Source organism: Nomascus leucogenys, chromosome 8 (genome assembly GCF_006542625.1).
Source record: "Nomascus leucogenys isolate Asia chromosome 8, Asia_NLE_v1, whole genome shotgun sequence".
NCBI lineage: Eukaryota > Metazoa > Chordata > Mammalia > Primates > Hylobatidae > Nomascus > Nomascus leucogenys.
In genome coordinates, this window is record NC_044388.1 from 81721009 (window position 1) to 81733469 (window position 12461).

General features: G+C 41.0%; 1 protein-coding gene across 1 annotated transcript in view; it reads left to right on the top strand.

Annotated features, from left to right (window-relative positions):
- SMU1 (SMU1 DNA replication regulator and spliceosomal factor) overlaps positions 1-6132 on the top strand; it is a 29898-nt gene extending 23766 nt beyond the window's left edge. The window contains exons 10-12 of the mRNA XM_003263440.4: positions 67-234; positions 4776-4928; positions 5647-6132. Of these exons, the coding sequence (XP_003263488.1) occupies positions 67-234; positions 4776-4928; positions 5647-5745 (420 nt within the window). The 3' untranslated portion in view covers positions 5746-6132. The remainder of the gene's footprint in view (positions 1-66; positions 235-4775; positions 4929-5646) is intronic.
- The last annotated feature ends 6329 nt before the right edge of the window (positions 6133-12461 follow it).

A 12461-nucleotide genomic window follows, 5' to 3' on the forward strand; every position in this document is an offset into this window, starting at 1 on the left:
TAAACCCTAAAACTTTAGAAATTTTTATACCCAAAAAGGTTTATAACTTAAATTTCTGTGTGGTAGATCTGGAATATGAAGACCACAGAATGTTCAAATACCTTTAAATCCCTGGGCAGCACCGCGGGGACAGATATTACTGTCAACAGTGTGATTCTACTTCCTAAAAACCCTGAGCACTTCGTGGTGTGCAACAGATCAAACACGGTGGTCATCATGAACATGCAGGGGCAGGTGAGTGTTCAGAACATACCCTTGCACAGGACCTGTGGGCCATTCCCAAATCAGCACTTCCTGGTCCAGGCCCACCCTGCCAGTAACCAAATTTGGGTTAATTTCTCTGAAAACCGTATAAGCTGTATTTGTTTTTCAGATTTATTTATAGCTCTGTAGAACATCTCTTTGGTATTTCAAAAGTGATCTCCTTTCCCCTGGGTGTCTGTGTATTAAGCACTTTCATCCTTTGGATAAATGAAGCTGCTATCTGTCTTTAAGCCTCCTTCAGAACCTCACTGAAGATTTTAAGATAACAATATTTGTCTGAGTTAGGGGGATACAGTGTAGTATGGATTACCAACTCAGGACATCTCCTAGCTACCACGATCTAAAGTGGAACACTAATAGGAGAAAGGCAGCAGTGTCCTCAGTGTATTTTTAATCAGAAAACGTGCAAGGTTCTCAAGGAGTCTCACTTTTGTGGACTGTGTAGTAGCACTGGGGGCGTCAGAAGCATCAAGTTTGAGGACTGAAGCCCTAGGTATGTATGGTAGTGCTGCTGGATTATTGGCCTGGACACTTGGGGATCTTGCTGACCATAGAGAAGACCCAGGGGCTGGTATGTAGTGCTCTCTTTCCATTCTTTGAGTTCTATAACTGATGGAGTAGTAGTTCAGGATCCATAGCTGAGATGGCTGGTCTGCAGTATCTTTTGGGCCACTGCATAATAGCTACAGCTGCCCAGTACATCTCCTGAGCACACTTCATAGTTCTGTGCTTGACTTTTTAAAATACTTTATTTTGAAAAAATAATTTTAGATTCACATAGAAGTTGCAAAAATAGTACAGAAGAGTTCCTATGTTTCGCTCTCTCAAATTCTTCCAGTGATAACATATAATGATAATACAATGATCAGAACTAGGAAATTGACATTGGTACAGTTATTAACTCTATTACAGATCTTATTTAGGTTTAACCAGTTTTTACATGCATTCTTTTTATTTATTTATTTTTAAGCAGGGATATAATCGTTCTGTAAAGTTTCATTACATGTATAGAGTCATGTAACCACCATTACAATCAGGATACAGAACTGTTTTTTTTTTGAGATGGAGTTTTGCTCTTGTTGCCCAGGCTGGAGTGCAATGGCATGATCTTGGCTCACTGTAACCTCCACCTCCCGGGTTCAAGTGATTCTCTTGCCTCAGCCTCCCGAGTAGCTGGGATTTCTAGTAGAGACGGGGTCACTCCATGTTGGTCAGGCTGGTCTCAAACTCCTGACCTCAGGTGATCCACCTGCCTTGGCCTCCGAAAGTGCTGGGATTACAGGCATGAGCCACTGCGCCTGGCCAGGATACAGAACTGTTTTATTCCCAAAGAAACTCTCATGCTACATCTTTATAGTCACATCTTCCCCGTAACCCTAGCCCCTGGCAACTACTGATCAGTTTTCCATTGTCATAATTTGTTGTTTTTTAAAAAATAGACTTTTAAGAGCAGTTTTAGGTTCACAGCAAAATTGAGCAGAAAATACGGAAGGTTCCCATATTTCCTCTGTCCCTCCCATGGGCACACCCTTCCCCACTATCAGTATCTCGTGCCAGAGTGGTACGTTTGTTACAACTGATGAACCTGTATTTCGTACATCATTAACACACAAAGGCCATAGTTTACGTTAGGATTCACTCTTGGTGTTGCATGTTCTGTAGGTTTGGACAAATGTATAATGGCAGGTGTCTACCATTAGAGAATTGTGCAGAGTAGTTTCACTTACCAGAAATTCTCTGTGCCCTTTCTATTCTTCCTCCTTCCCCACTAACTTCTGGCAACCACTGATCTTTTTCTGTCTCCATAGTTCTGCCTTTTCTAGGAAGTCATGTAGTTGGAAACATAAAGTATGTAACTTTTTCATTTTGACTTCTTAATAAGATGCATTTTTCTCCTTGTTTTTTCATGGTTTGATAGCTTATTTTTTATTTTTTTTTTGAGATGGAGTCTCCCCTTCTCCCCCAGGCTGGAGTGCAGTGGCGCGATCTCAGCTCACTGCAACCTCCGGCCCCTGGGTTCAAGCGATTCTCCTGCCTCAGCCTCCCGAGTAGCTGGGATTACAGGCGCCTGCCAGTGCGCCCTGCTAATTTTTGTATTTTTAGTAGAGATGGGGTTTCACCATCTTGGCCAGGCTGGTCTTGAACTCCTGACCTCGTGATCCACTCGCCTCAGCTTCCCAAAGTGCTGGGATTACAGACGTGAGCCACCACACCTGGCTTTTTTTTTTTTTAAGTGCTGAATAACATTTATTTATCCAGTCGTCTACCGAAGGACATCTTGGTTGCTTCCAAGTTTTGGCAATTATGAGTAAAGCTGCTATAAACATCCATGTGCACATTTTTGTGTGAATATGTTTTCTGTTTCTTTGGGTAAATGCTAAGTAGTGTGATTACTAGATTGTATGGTAAAGTATGTTTAGTTGTAAGCAACTATCAAACTGTTCCAAAATGGATGTATCATTTTGTATTCTCACCCTTGGTGAATGAGAGTTCCTGTTACTCCACATCCTCACCAGCATTGAGTGTGGTCAGTGTTCTGGGTGTTGGCCATTCTAATAATAGGTGTGTAGTGGTATCTCATTTTAATTTGTATTTCCCTAATGAAATGTGGAAATCTTTTCATATGCTCATTTGTCATCTCTATACTTCTGATGAGGTGTCTGTTTCAGGTATTTGACTCATTTTTCAATTGGGTTGTTTTCTTACTATTGAGTTTTAAGAGTTATTTGTATATTTTGGATAATAGTTCTTTATCAAATCTAGTTTTTACAGATATTTTCTCCCAGTCCATGGCTTGTCTTTTCATTTTCTTTTTTGTTTTTGAGGCAGGGTCTTGCTTCATTGCTCAGGCTGGAGTGCAGTGGCATGATCATAGCTCACTGCATCCTTGAGCTTCTGGGCTCAAGAAATCTTCCGGCCTCAGTCTTCTAAGTGGCTGGGACTACAGGCACGTGCCACCCTGCCCAACTTTTTTTTTTTTTTTGTGGAAATGGGGTCTTGCCATGTTGCTGAGGCTAGTCTCAAACTCCTGGCCTCAAGTAATCCTCCCAGCTTAGCCTCCCAAAGTGCTGGGATTACAGGCATGAGCCACTGCATCTGGCCTCATTTTCTTGACAGTGGCTTTTACAGAGTAGAAAATTTTAATTTTAATGAAGTCTAGCTTGTTAGTTATTTCATGGATCATGTCTTTGGAGTTGTAACTAAAAAGTCATCAAACTCAAGATCATCTAGATTTTCTTTTTTGTTATCCTCTAAGAGTTTTATATACAGTTTTGAGTTTTACATTTAGGTCTGTGATCCATTTTGAGTTAATTTTTGTGAAGACTGTAAGGTTTTTATTTTACTGTGTCTAGATTCATTTTCTTGCATATAAGTGTCCAATTATGGCATCTCTTGTTGAAAACACTATCTTTTCTCTATTATATTGCTTTTGCTACTTTGTCAAAAATCAGTTGAATGTATTTCTGGGCTTTGTATTCTGTTCCATTGATCTGTTTGTTCTTTTGCCAATACCACACTGTCTTCATTACTGTAGATTTGTAGTAAATCTTGAAGTTGGGTATTGTGAGCCCTCCAACTTTGTCCTTCTCTTTCAACATTGAGTTCGCTGTTCTGGGTCTTTTGCCTCTTTGTGTAAGCTTTAGAATTGGGTTGTCAATATCCACAAAATAATTTGCTGGGATTTTGATTGGGATTGTATGAAATCTGTAGATTAAGTTGGGAAGAACTGATGTCTTTACCATATTGAGTCTTCCTATTCATGAACATAGAATATCTCTCTGTGTAGTTCTTTGATATCCTTCATCAGAATTTTGTAATTTTCCTCATTTAAATATTGTATGTATTTTGTTAGATTTATACCTAAGTATTTTCACTGTGGGGCTGCTAATGTAAATGGTATCATGTTTTAAATTTCAAGTTAATCCCAAGCCCTAACGCTTAGCAACCACTGATCTGTTTTCCATTATTATAATTTTGTCATTTTGAAAATGGTATAGAAATGGAAGCATATAGTATGTAAACTTTTCGCCTTTTCAGATTGGTTTCTCTCAGCTTGGTTTATGATGATTTTAATGTTGTATCAATAGAGCAAGCAAAGTCTTAGAGACTGAGTGTCATCCTGCATGGGGAAAGCTTCTCATTCTGTTAGAGGAAACTGGGGAGCAGACATCCAGAAAGCTTTGAGAACTACTGGTATATTGATTTAGAAAATTGTTTTTTTGTATGGCAATGAAATTTGCTTAAGGGTAATATGTCTCTTTAGGGCATGATTGGTGATGTGGGATGTATGAATTCTAAATTTTTGTCTGCCACTTAGTTTAGATTACTTATCTATTGAATATTTCCCAGGCAAGGGGAGTTAGCACATGATGAGCAGGACTGGAGATCTAATTACAAATGATAGTAAACCAAAGTGCAAAATAACAACGTAAAAATGTAGTTTAAAATGCTGCACATGGTTGAGCTGCTACTAATCCTGATGTTTTGTCTTGGGGTGTGGTGTGATCTAGATTGTCAGAAGCTTCAGTTCTGGTAAAAGAGAAGGTGGGGACTTTGTTTGCTGTGCCCTCTCTCCCCGTGGTGAATGGATCTACTGTGTAGGGGAGGACTTTGTGCTCTACTGTTTCAGTACAGTCACTGGCAAACTGGAGAGAACTTTGACAGTGAGTATTACTTACTAAGTTCATCTAAAGAAATATGGTAAGACTTGTGTCTTTCTGAACTCTAAAGTATGTGCCTTTTCCAGAGCTATAAATGTGACCCTCAGTATAAAAAATGTTGTTTTAAAACATTTAGCTCCATGTCAGATTCAAGAAGTGAAATTAATGTCAGCTGTTGTGATGATCCCCAGATCTCGGTGGCTTAACACTATATAAGTTTATTTATTTTTATTTTATTTTATTTTATTTTGAGAGGGAGTCTCACGCTGTCACCTAGGCTGGAGTGCAGTGGTGTGATCTTGGCTCACTACAACTTCTGCCTCCTGGGTTCAAGTGATTCTCCTGCCTCAGCCTCCCAAGTAACTGGGACTACAGGCCCATGCCACCACTCCTGGCTAATTTTTTGTATCTTTAGTGGAGACGGGGTTTCACCATGTTGGCCAGGCTGGTCTTGAACTCCTGACCTCAAGTGATCCACCCACCTCTGCCTCCCAAAGTACTGGAATTACAGACATGAGCCACTGCACCCAGCCTAAAGTTTATTTCTTATTATGTCACAATGTGATGTGAGTTGGAAAACCCTCCTCCATCTTTCTCCTGTGCCATTTGGAATATGTGGCCTCCCAAGATCTCTTTTTCCCTTCCACCCACCTCTGGAAGCCTCATCAGAGTGATTTATTGCAGATCTGTTCACCCTAACCCTGTGCTTTACGTGTTCCAGGTGCACGAGAAGGATGTGATTGGTATTGCACATCACCCTCATCAGAACCTGATTGCTACCTACAGTGAAGATGGACTCCTAAAGCTCTGGAAACCATAATTCAACTTTTCTTTTTAAATCAGCTTGAAAGCACATACTTAAATGAAGGCATATTCATGTAATGTGCTTTTTTTTTTTTTGCCAGCTTTTCTAAGCAAATAGATTGTCTGAATTAGTCACAAGAATAATTTTGTGAAAATTCATGTTTAAGTAGCAACTACTCTTCCTTTTTTTATATATTTTTAAGGTATTAGTTTATCTTCTTCTAACTGGTGCAGTCACTTAATGTTTTCATTAATCTTCTACCTGGAGAGTGAAATACTGATATTTCTAGAAAAAAATTCTACTCCTTTGATTATTTGAAATGCTGATGAAAATGTCCCTCCCATAGTAAAACTTGTAAATAAGGAACTATATCATATTCAGTAGCTGTGTTCTGTTCCATCTTTTTTTTTTTTTTTTTTTTTTTTTTTTTTTTTTTTTTTTTTTTTTTTTTTTGAGATGGAGTTTTGCTTTTTGCCCAGTCTGGAGTGCAGCGGCACGATCTTGGTTCACTGCAACCTCTGCCTCCCAGGTGTAAGCGATTCTCCTGCCTCGGCCTCCCTAGTAGCTGGGACTACAGGTGTGTGACACCATGGCTTAATTTTTTTGTATTTTTAGTAGAGATGGGGTTTCACCATGTTGGCCAGGCTGGTCTCAAACTCCTGACTTCAAATGATCCACCCGCCTTGGCCTCCCAAAGTGCTGGGATCACAGGCGTGAGTCACCGTGCCTGGCCCATCTTTTTTTTTTTTTTTTTTAAAGATGTTAATAAACTTTATACCTTTCTGGAGACTTTGTTCTAAAATGTAAATAAATGCTCATCTAGTTAACATATTTACTTAGAATGTGGGAGGAGGAGTGACACTATTATCCCTGAATCTCAAGTACAGCAGAAGTGAATTCCTGGGATAGTAGGATAGACTAACATGTAAAAAAGTGTAAAAAGGCCAGGTGAGGCATAGGTTCTCATTTCACTGCCCTCAGCCTGCCTCTCCTTCTGAGCTGTGTCTTCTCACATGTTCAGTCAACTCCAAGGAATATTGTGTCCATCTTCTGGATAGAACTGGTTGCAGGATCCATTACAAGAATTCAGAGTTTTGGCATCTCCCCTTTGTATGTTGTAGGAGAAGGTTTGGATTGAAAATGTGCTGTTGTTGCAAAGAAAAATTAGCAAAGGACTTGAGATTTAGAAAAGTCTCCTTTGTAATGTGCATCATTACCAGTTATCTAAAGAAAAACATGTAAAAGCCAACAAAACCCTTGAAAATATTTTGCACATGGATGTCTGTTTCATGTTTCAACTGAAGATGTATAGAGCACCTTTGATGATGAGGAAGATACCATGCTAGGCACTACTTTGAAGAACGTGAGTTCTTATTTCCACAGGCCTTTTGTGCCCCCTTTTAAATGTTAGCATTTATTAGGTACAAACTAGTGGGGAAGGTTTTTAAAAAAGTTTTGTAGTCTTGTAATTTACCTTTTTAAAAAATTTATTTTATTTTTTTGAGATGGAGTCTTGCTCTGTTGCCCAGGCTGGAGTGCAGTGGTGCCATCTCAGCTCATTGCAACTTCCACTTCCCAGGTTCAAGTGATTCTCCTGCCTTAGTCTCCCAAGTAGCTGGGACTACAGGTGCATGCCACCATGCCTGGCTAATTTTTGTATTTTTAGTAGAGGGGGGTTTTGCCATGTTGGCCAGGCTGGTCTTGAACTCCTGACCTCAGGTGATCCGCCTGCCTCGGCCTCCCAAAGTGCTGGGATTACAGGCATGAGCCACTGCGCCCAGCCTTGTAATTTACCTTTGATTGTGACCTGAAATGCAGTATGATCCTATATGTGGCATGTAGTAATGTTCATTGTTTGCTGAATTATTTCTGGGCAGCACTAAAAAATCCCTCTTTCCCAATCATATTCTATAACACATTTCCCATTTGCCATAAAACCTGCAGCTTTTTGGCCCAGGTAATGACATTTGCTGCCATTTTGATGATTTAAAAATGGTCGTGGGAGTTGAACATAGTCCTGAATTCAGGATTCCTGAGCATGTAGACAGCCATCCCAGTGGAAAGACACGTTCACTTAAGTTTAAGTTAGAAAGAGGAAACAGTTTATGCTAAAAAATTTTTAGAAAAATCTTTGAGAATTTTTGATTTAGTCTTGACCTCGTGAAGCTGGTAGTTATGATATGCATAGTTTGCACTACCATTTATGAAGATGGAGAATCTAGTCAGCACGTGTTGGTTTATTCTAGGAATTTTTATGAACACTACTGTTGCTGGCACCAAGTGCTGAATATGGTTAAAAAAAGACTCGTTTCTGCCTAAACATAGGGAAGAAGAGCAAATTAAAAGGAGTAATTAAAACTGATAAAAGCTCAGGTTACCTTTCTGATGATGAGAGGCGGGGCACTTAACGCGAAAGGGTTGGGAAAGGCTTTCTGGAGGGACTGGGGGGCGGTCTAAGCACAGGGAACCTTTCCGGGGACTGCAGTGTGGCATAGCGGCAAGGTATGTGCTGGGCAAATGATAGGTGTCTTGGGATACCAGGCAAAGAGAGCTGGATTAGGAACCGTTAAGTATATATTTTTCTTCTTTTTAAATAATGCACTGGGTGAACATGTAAACGCTAAATTGAAAATCTGCCTTTCCCAGGTAACCCTTGTTAATCTTTGTACAACTTCATTTCGTACAAACCTGAAAAACAGTGATTTTGTCTTTAAATGGGCACACGCTCCTTACACTCCTCGGGCCCTAGCCTTTCTGAAGCCCCACGCGGTCGTCCCTCCAGCACTGAAGGCTGGGACAGCCCAGCTTCCCTCCAGCGCACGCGCAGGGCCGACGGCCGGATCTGGGGCGCCGCTGCTCCGGGTGGGCGCAGGTAGGAGTCCTATCTTGGGTCCAGGGCCGGTAGAGCCCCTTACGGGGGTTAGGGAGACTGCACACCCGCCAGAGCCAACTGTCAGGGCCTGCAGACGTCGGGTGACGCCACTGTTACAAAATTGGCGGTCACATCGTGTTAAGGGCCGGGGGCAGCGGCTGCGCAAACGGGAGTCGGCTGCCGGTAATCAGCGCGCACTTCCTTCTGAATTGAGCGTGTGCAGTTGGTTCCTAGGGAAGTGCTCTGCTGCAGCCACCAGATTTAACGGATGCTGCTGTCTAGCACTTAACATAGAAGCTAAACTAACTGGCGTTAAAATTAATTCCAAGAGCATAAGGACATTTGTCCTATCCCCCACTGAGCTGTTGAATTAATGACTGGAAAACATTGCGCGGAGGTATTTCGGGGTAATATGGCTTATTTTTTAAACAGCAAATGGCATAAATCTCACGTACAATTCAGTATCTTCACCAGTTGTTTTTTTCCAGCATGTATTATTACTACCACTAACAGCCTCTGTTGAGCCCTTCATTGCTATGTAAGCAGCCATATTTAATTCTCAGAACAATGTCATGAGGGTGCGCAAATACACATGAAGAAACAGGTTTCCGGACGTGAGGCACCTCAGTCCAACTTGCACGAAGCTTGCAATGAAAACCAGATGTGACTCCAAAGCTAGGTTTCTTTTCTCCCTTGCCTCACTCTCAATATTGCTGTCAGTTTCTCCTCAATCTTTAGGTTTGGGCAGGGGCAAAGAATACATGGATTGTTCCTCCACATGCTGCAAACACATTCACCTAAGCAGAGTACAGGTAGTGAGATGAGTAGAGATAACTGAATTACAGGATTCTGGATGTCAGTCTTTGCTGTCACTTCTTTTGGCTTGTGCTAGAACAGTGGTTCTTAAAGTGTCACCTGATAGACACATTCTAAGGTCCTATCCCAGACCTACAGAATCAAAAATTGGTGGTGGGGCCCAGCAAGCATGCTCAAATTTGAGAGCAGGTAGACTACAGGGTAGTTTCCGCATATACAAAAGGTGTTTTAATTCTTGCTGTCAGTCTCAGAAGGTTCATGCTGAGATAACCAAATTTAAATGATAAAGGTGCAAGACTGACTCTTAAAATCACATTTTTTCAAATTGCCATAGCTTGGTAGTGTTCTCATTCACTGTGCTTTTACAGCTTCATTTTCCACTATTTTAAGAGAAGAAATTGCTATGAAGTGTATGTCCAAGTTAGGAAGTTCCCTGGTCAGGTTGTTTAAAACTTGCAATAGGCCGGGCGCGGTGGCTCAAGCCTGTAATCCCAGCACTTTGGGAGGCCGAGGTGGGCGGATCACGAGGTCAGGAGTTCAAGACCAGCCTGGCCAACATGGTGACACCCTGTTTCTATACTAAAGATACAAAATTAGCCGGGCATGGTGGCACACGCCTGTAGTCCCAGCTACCTAGGATGCTGAGGCAGGAGAATAGCTGGAACCTGGGAGGCAGAGGTTGCAGTGAGCTGAGACAGTGCCACCACTCCAGCCTGGGTGACAGAGGGAGACTTGGTCTCAAAAAAAAACAAAAACAAAAACAAACCAAACTTGCAATAGCAAGCTTGCAATAGCAAGGCTGCCCATTATTTAACCTTCCATGGCAATTTTAACAGTGGTATTCTGTTCCAAGTGGTTAATATTAAATCCACGTGTCAGTGTTGGTGGCTTTCAACCTTGGCTGCGCATAATCATTTTGATGCTTAGGCTACACCCAGCCGAGTTATACAGAATCCCTGGAGGGTGGGACCTAATCAGTGTTTTAATGTTTCCCGGGTAATTCCAATGGTAGCCAAGGTTAAGAACCAGTACCATATGTACAAAAAAGTTGAGAAGATAATTTCACGTACAGAAAATTTGCCACTGTTCCAAGGGCACTCTCAAGGGACATAATTGGCCTCTACTCCTATTCCCTATAAGTATGAATGGGCGGAAGCATCACAGAGAAAGCAGTTAGTGCTGGAACTTCTATTTTTGTGGATGATGACCTTGGTTAATGTTTTAAGGGGCTTTGTTTTTTCATAGGCTCTCCCTCATTACATTGTTCTGAGAATTAAATATGGCTGCTTACATAGTAACGAAGGGCTCAACAGAGGCTGTTAGTGGTAGTAATAATACAAGCTAAAAAACTACAGACAAACCTATCAGTTTCTGCCTCTTCAGGATGTAACTATTAGGTTAGTGCAAAATTGCGGTTTTTGCATGTTCTCACTCATAGGTGGGAATTGAACAATGAGAACTCATGGACACAGGAAGGGGAACATCACACTCCGGGGACTGTTGTGGGGTGGGGGGAGGGGGGAGGGACAGCATTAGGAGATACACCTAATGCTAAATGACGAGTTAATGGGTGCAGGAAATCAACATGGCACATGGATACATATGTAACAAACCTGCACATTGTGCACATGTACCCTAAAACCCTAAAGTATAATAAAAAAAAAAAAAAAAAAAAAAAAACCTAAAAAAAAAAAAAAAAAAATTGCAGTTTTGCCATTAAAAGTAATGGCACATTACTTTTGCACCAACCGACCTAATATGATTTTTAGTGTTAATTGTAAAACATATAACAAATTTTCCTAAACAATTGTGCAATTCAGTGGCATTATTTACGATGTTATGCAACCACTATTGTATTTCCAAAATGTCATCACCCTAAACATAAGCCCTGTAACACTGTCAATTAACTTCTCCTTCTCTTCCCCTCAGCCTTTGGTACTGTTTCTGCCTCAATGCATTTGCCTAGTTTAGTTCATATAAGTGAAATTATATAATATTTGTCCTTTTTTGTCTGACTTATTTCATTTAGCATGTTTTAAAGGTTCATCCATGTATCAAACAGTAAAGTGCTTCATATTTGGGGGAAGTATAAAAAGTATTCCTTTTAATGGCTGTGTATTTCACAGTATACGTACACATGTATATTTAGAGATTTATATGTACACATTAACCATTTGTTGGTGGACACTCAGGTTTCCACTTTGGACTGTTGAGAATGCGCAGTAAACACTGACCATACAAGTATGAGTTTTTTTTTTTTTGAGACAAGAGTCTCGCTCTTGTCAACCAGGCTGGAGTACAATGATACAATCTTGGCTCACTGCAACCTCCACCTCCTGGGTTCAAGTGATTCTCCTGCCTTAGCTTCCCAAGTAGCTGGGATTACAGGCGCCCACCACCACGCCCGGCTAATTTTTGTCTTTTTAGTGGAGACGGGGTTTCACCATGTTGGCCAGGCTGGTCTTCAACTCCTGACCTTAGGTGATCCGCCCGCCTAGGCTGCCCAAAGTGCTGAGATTAGAGGTATGAGCCACCGCGCCCGGCCTTCTTTCCTGTTTTTAATTCCTTTTGTATAGTCATCCCTCAGTATCCATGGGGGTACTGGTTCCACGACTTTCCATGGATACCAGAATCTGAGGGTACTCAAGTCCCTGATATAAAATGGCATGGTTATTTGCATATAACCTACACATCCTGCATAATTTAGCCATCTAGCTCTAGGTTACTTGTAATACCTAATACAATGTAAATACTATGTAAACAGCTGTTATACTTTTTTGTTTAGGAAGTCTGTACATGGTCAGGAAACAATTTTTCTCAATTGTTTTTGATCCAAAGTTGACTAAATCCATGGATGTGAAACCCAAAAAGGAGGGCCAGCTCTGGGTCATGTGCTAATTCCATGTTTAGCTTTTTAAGCAGCTGCCAGACTTTTCTACAGCAACTGCAACATTTTACATTACCATCAACAAAGTACAGAGGGTTCCAATTTCTCCATATTCTTATTTTCCATTTTTTGGATTAGAGCTATCCTATTAGGTAT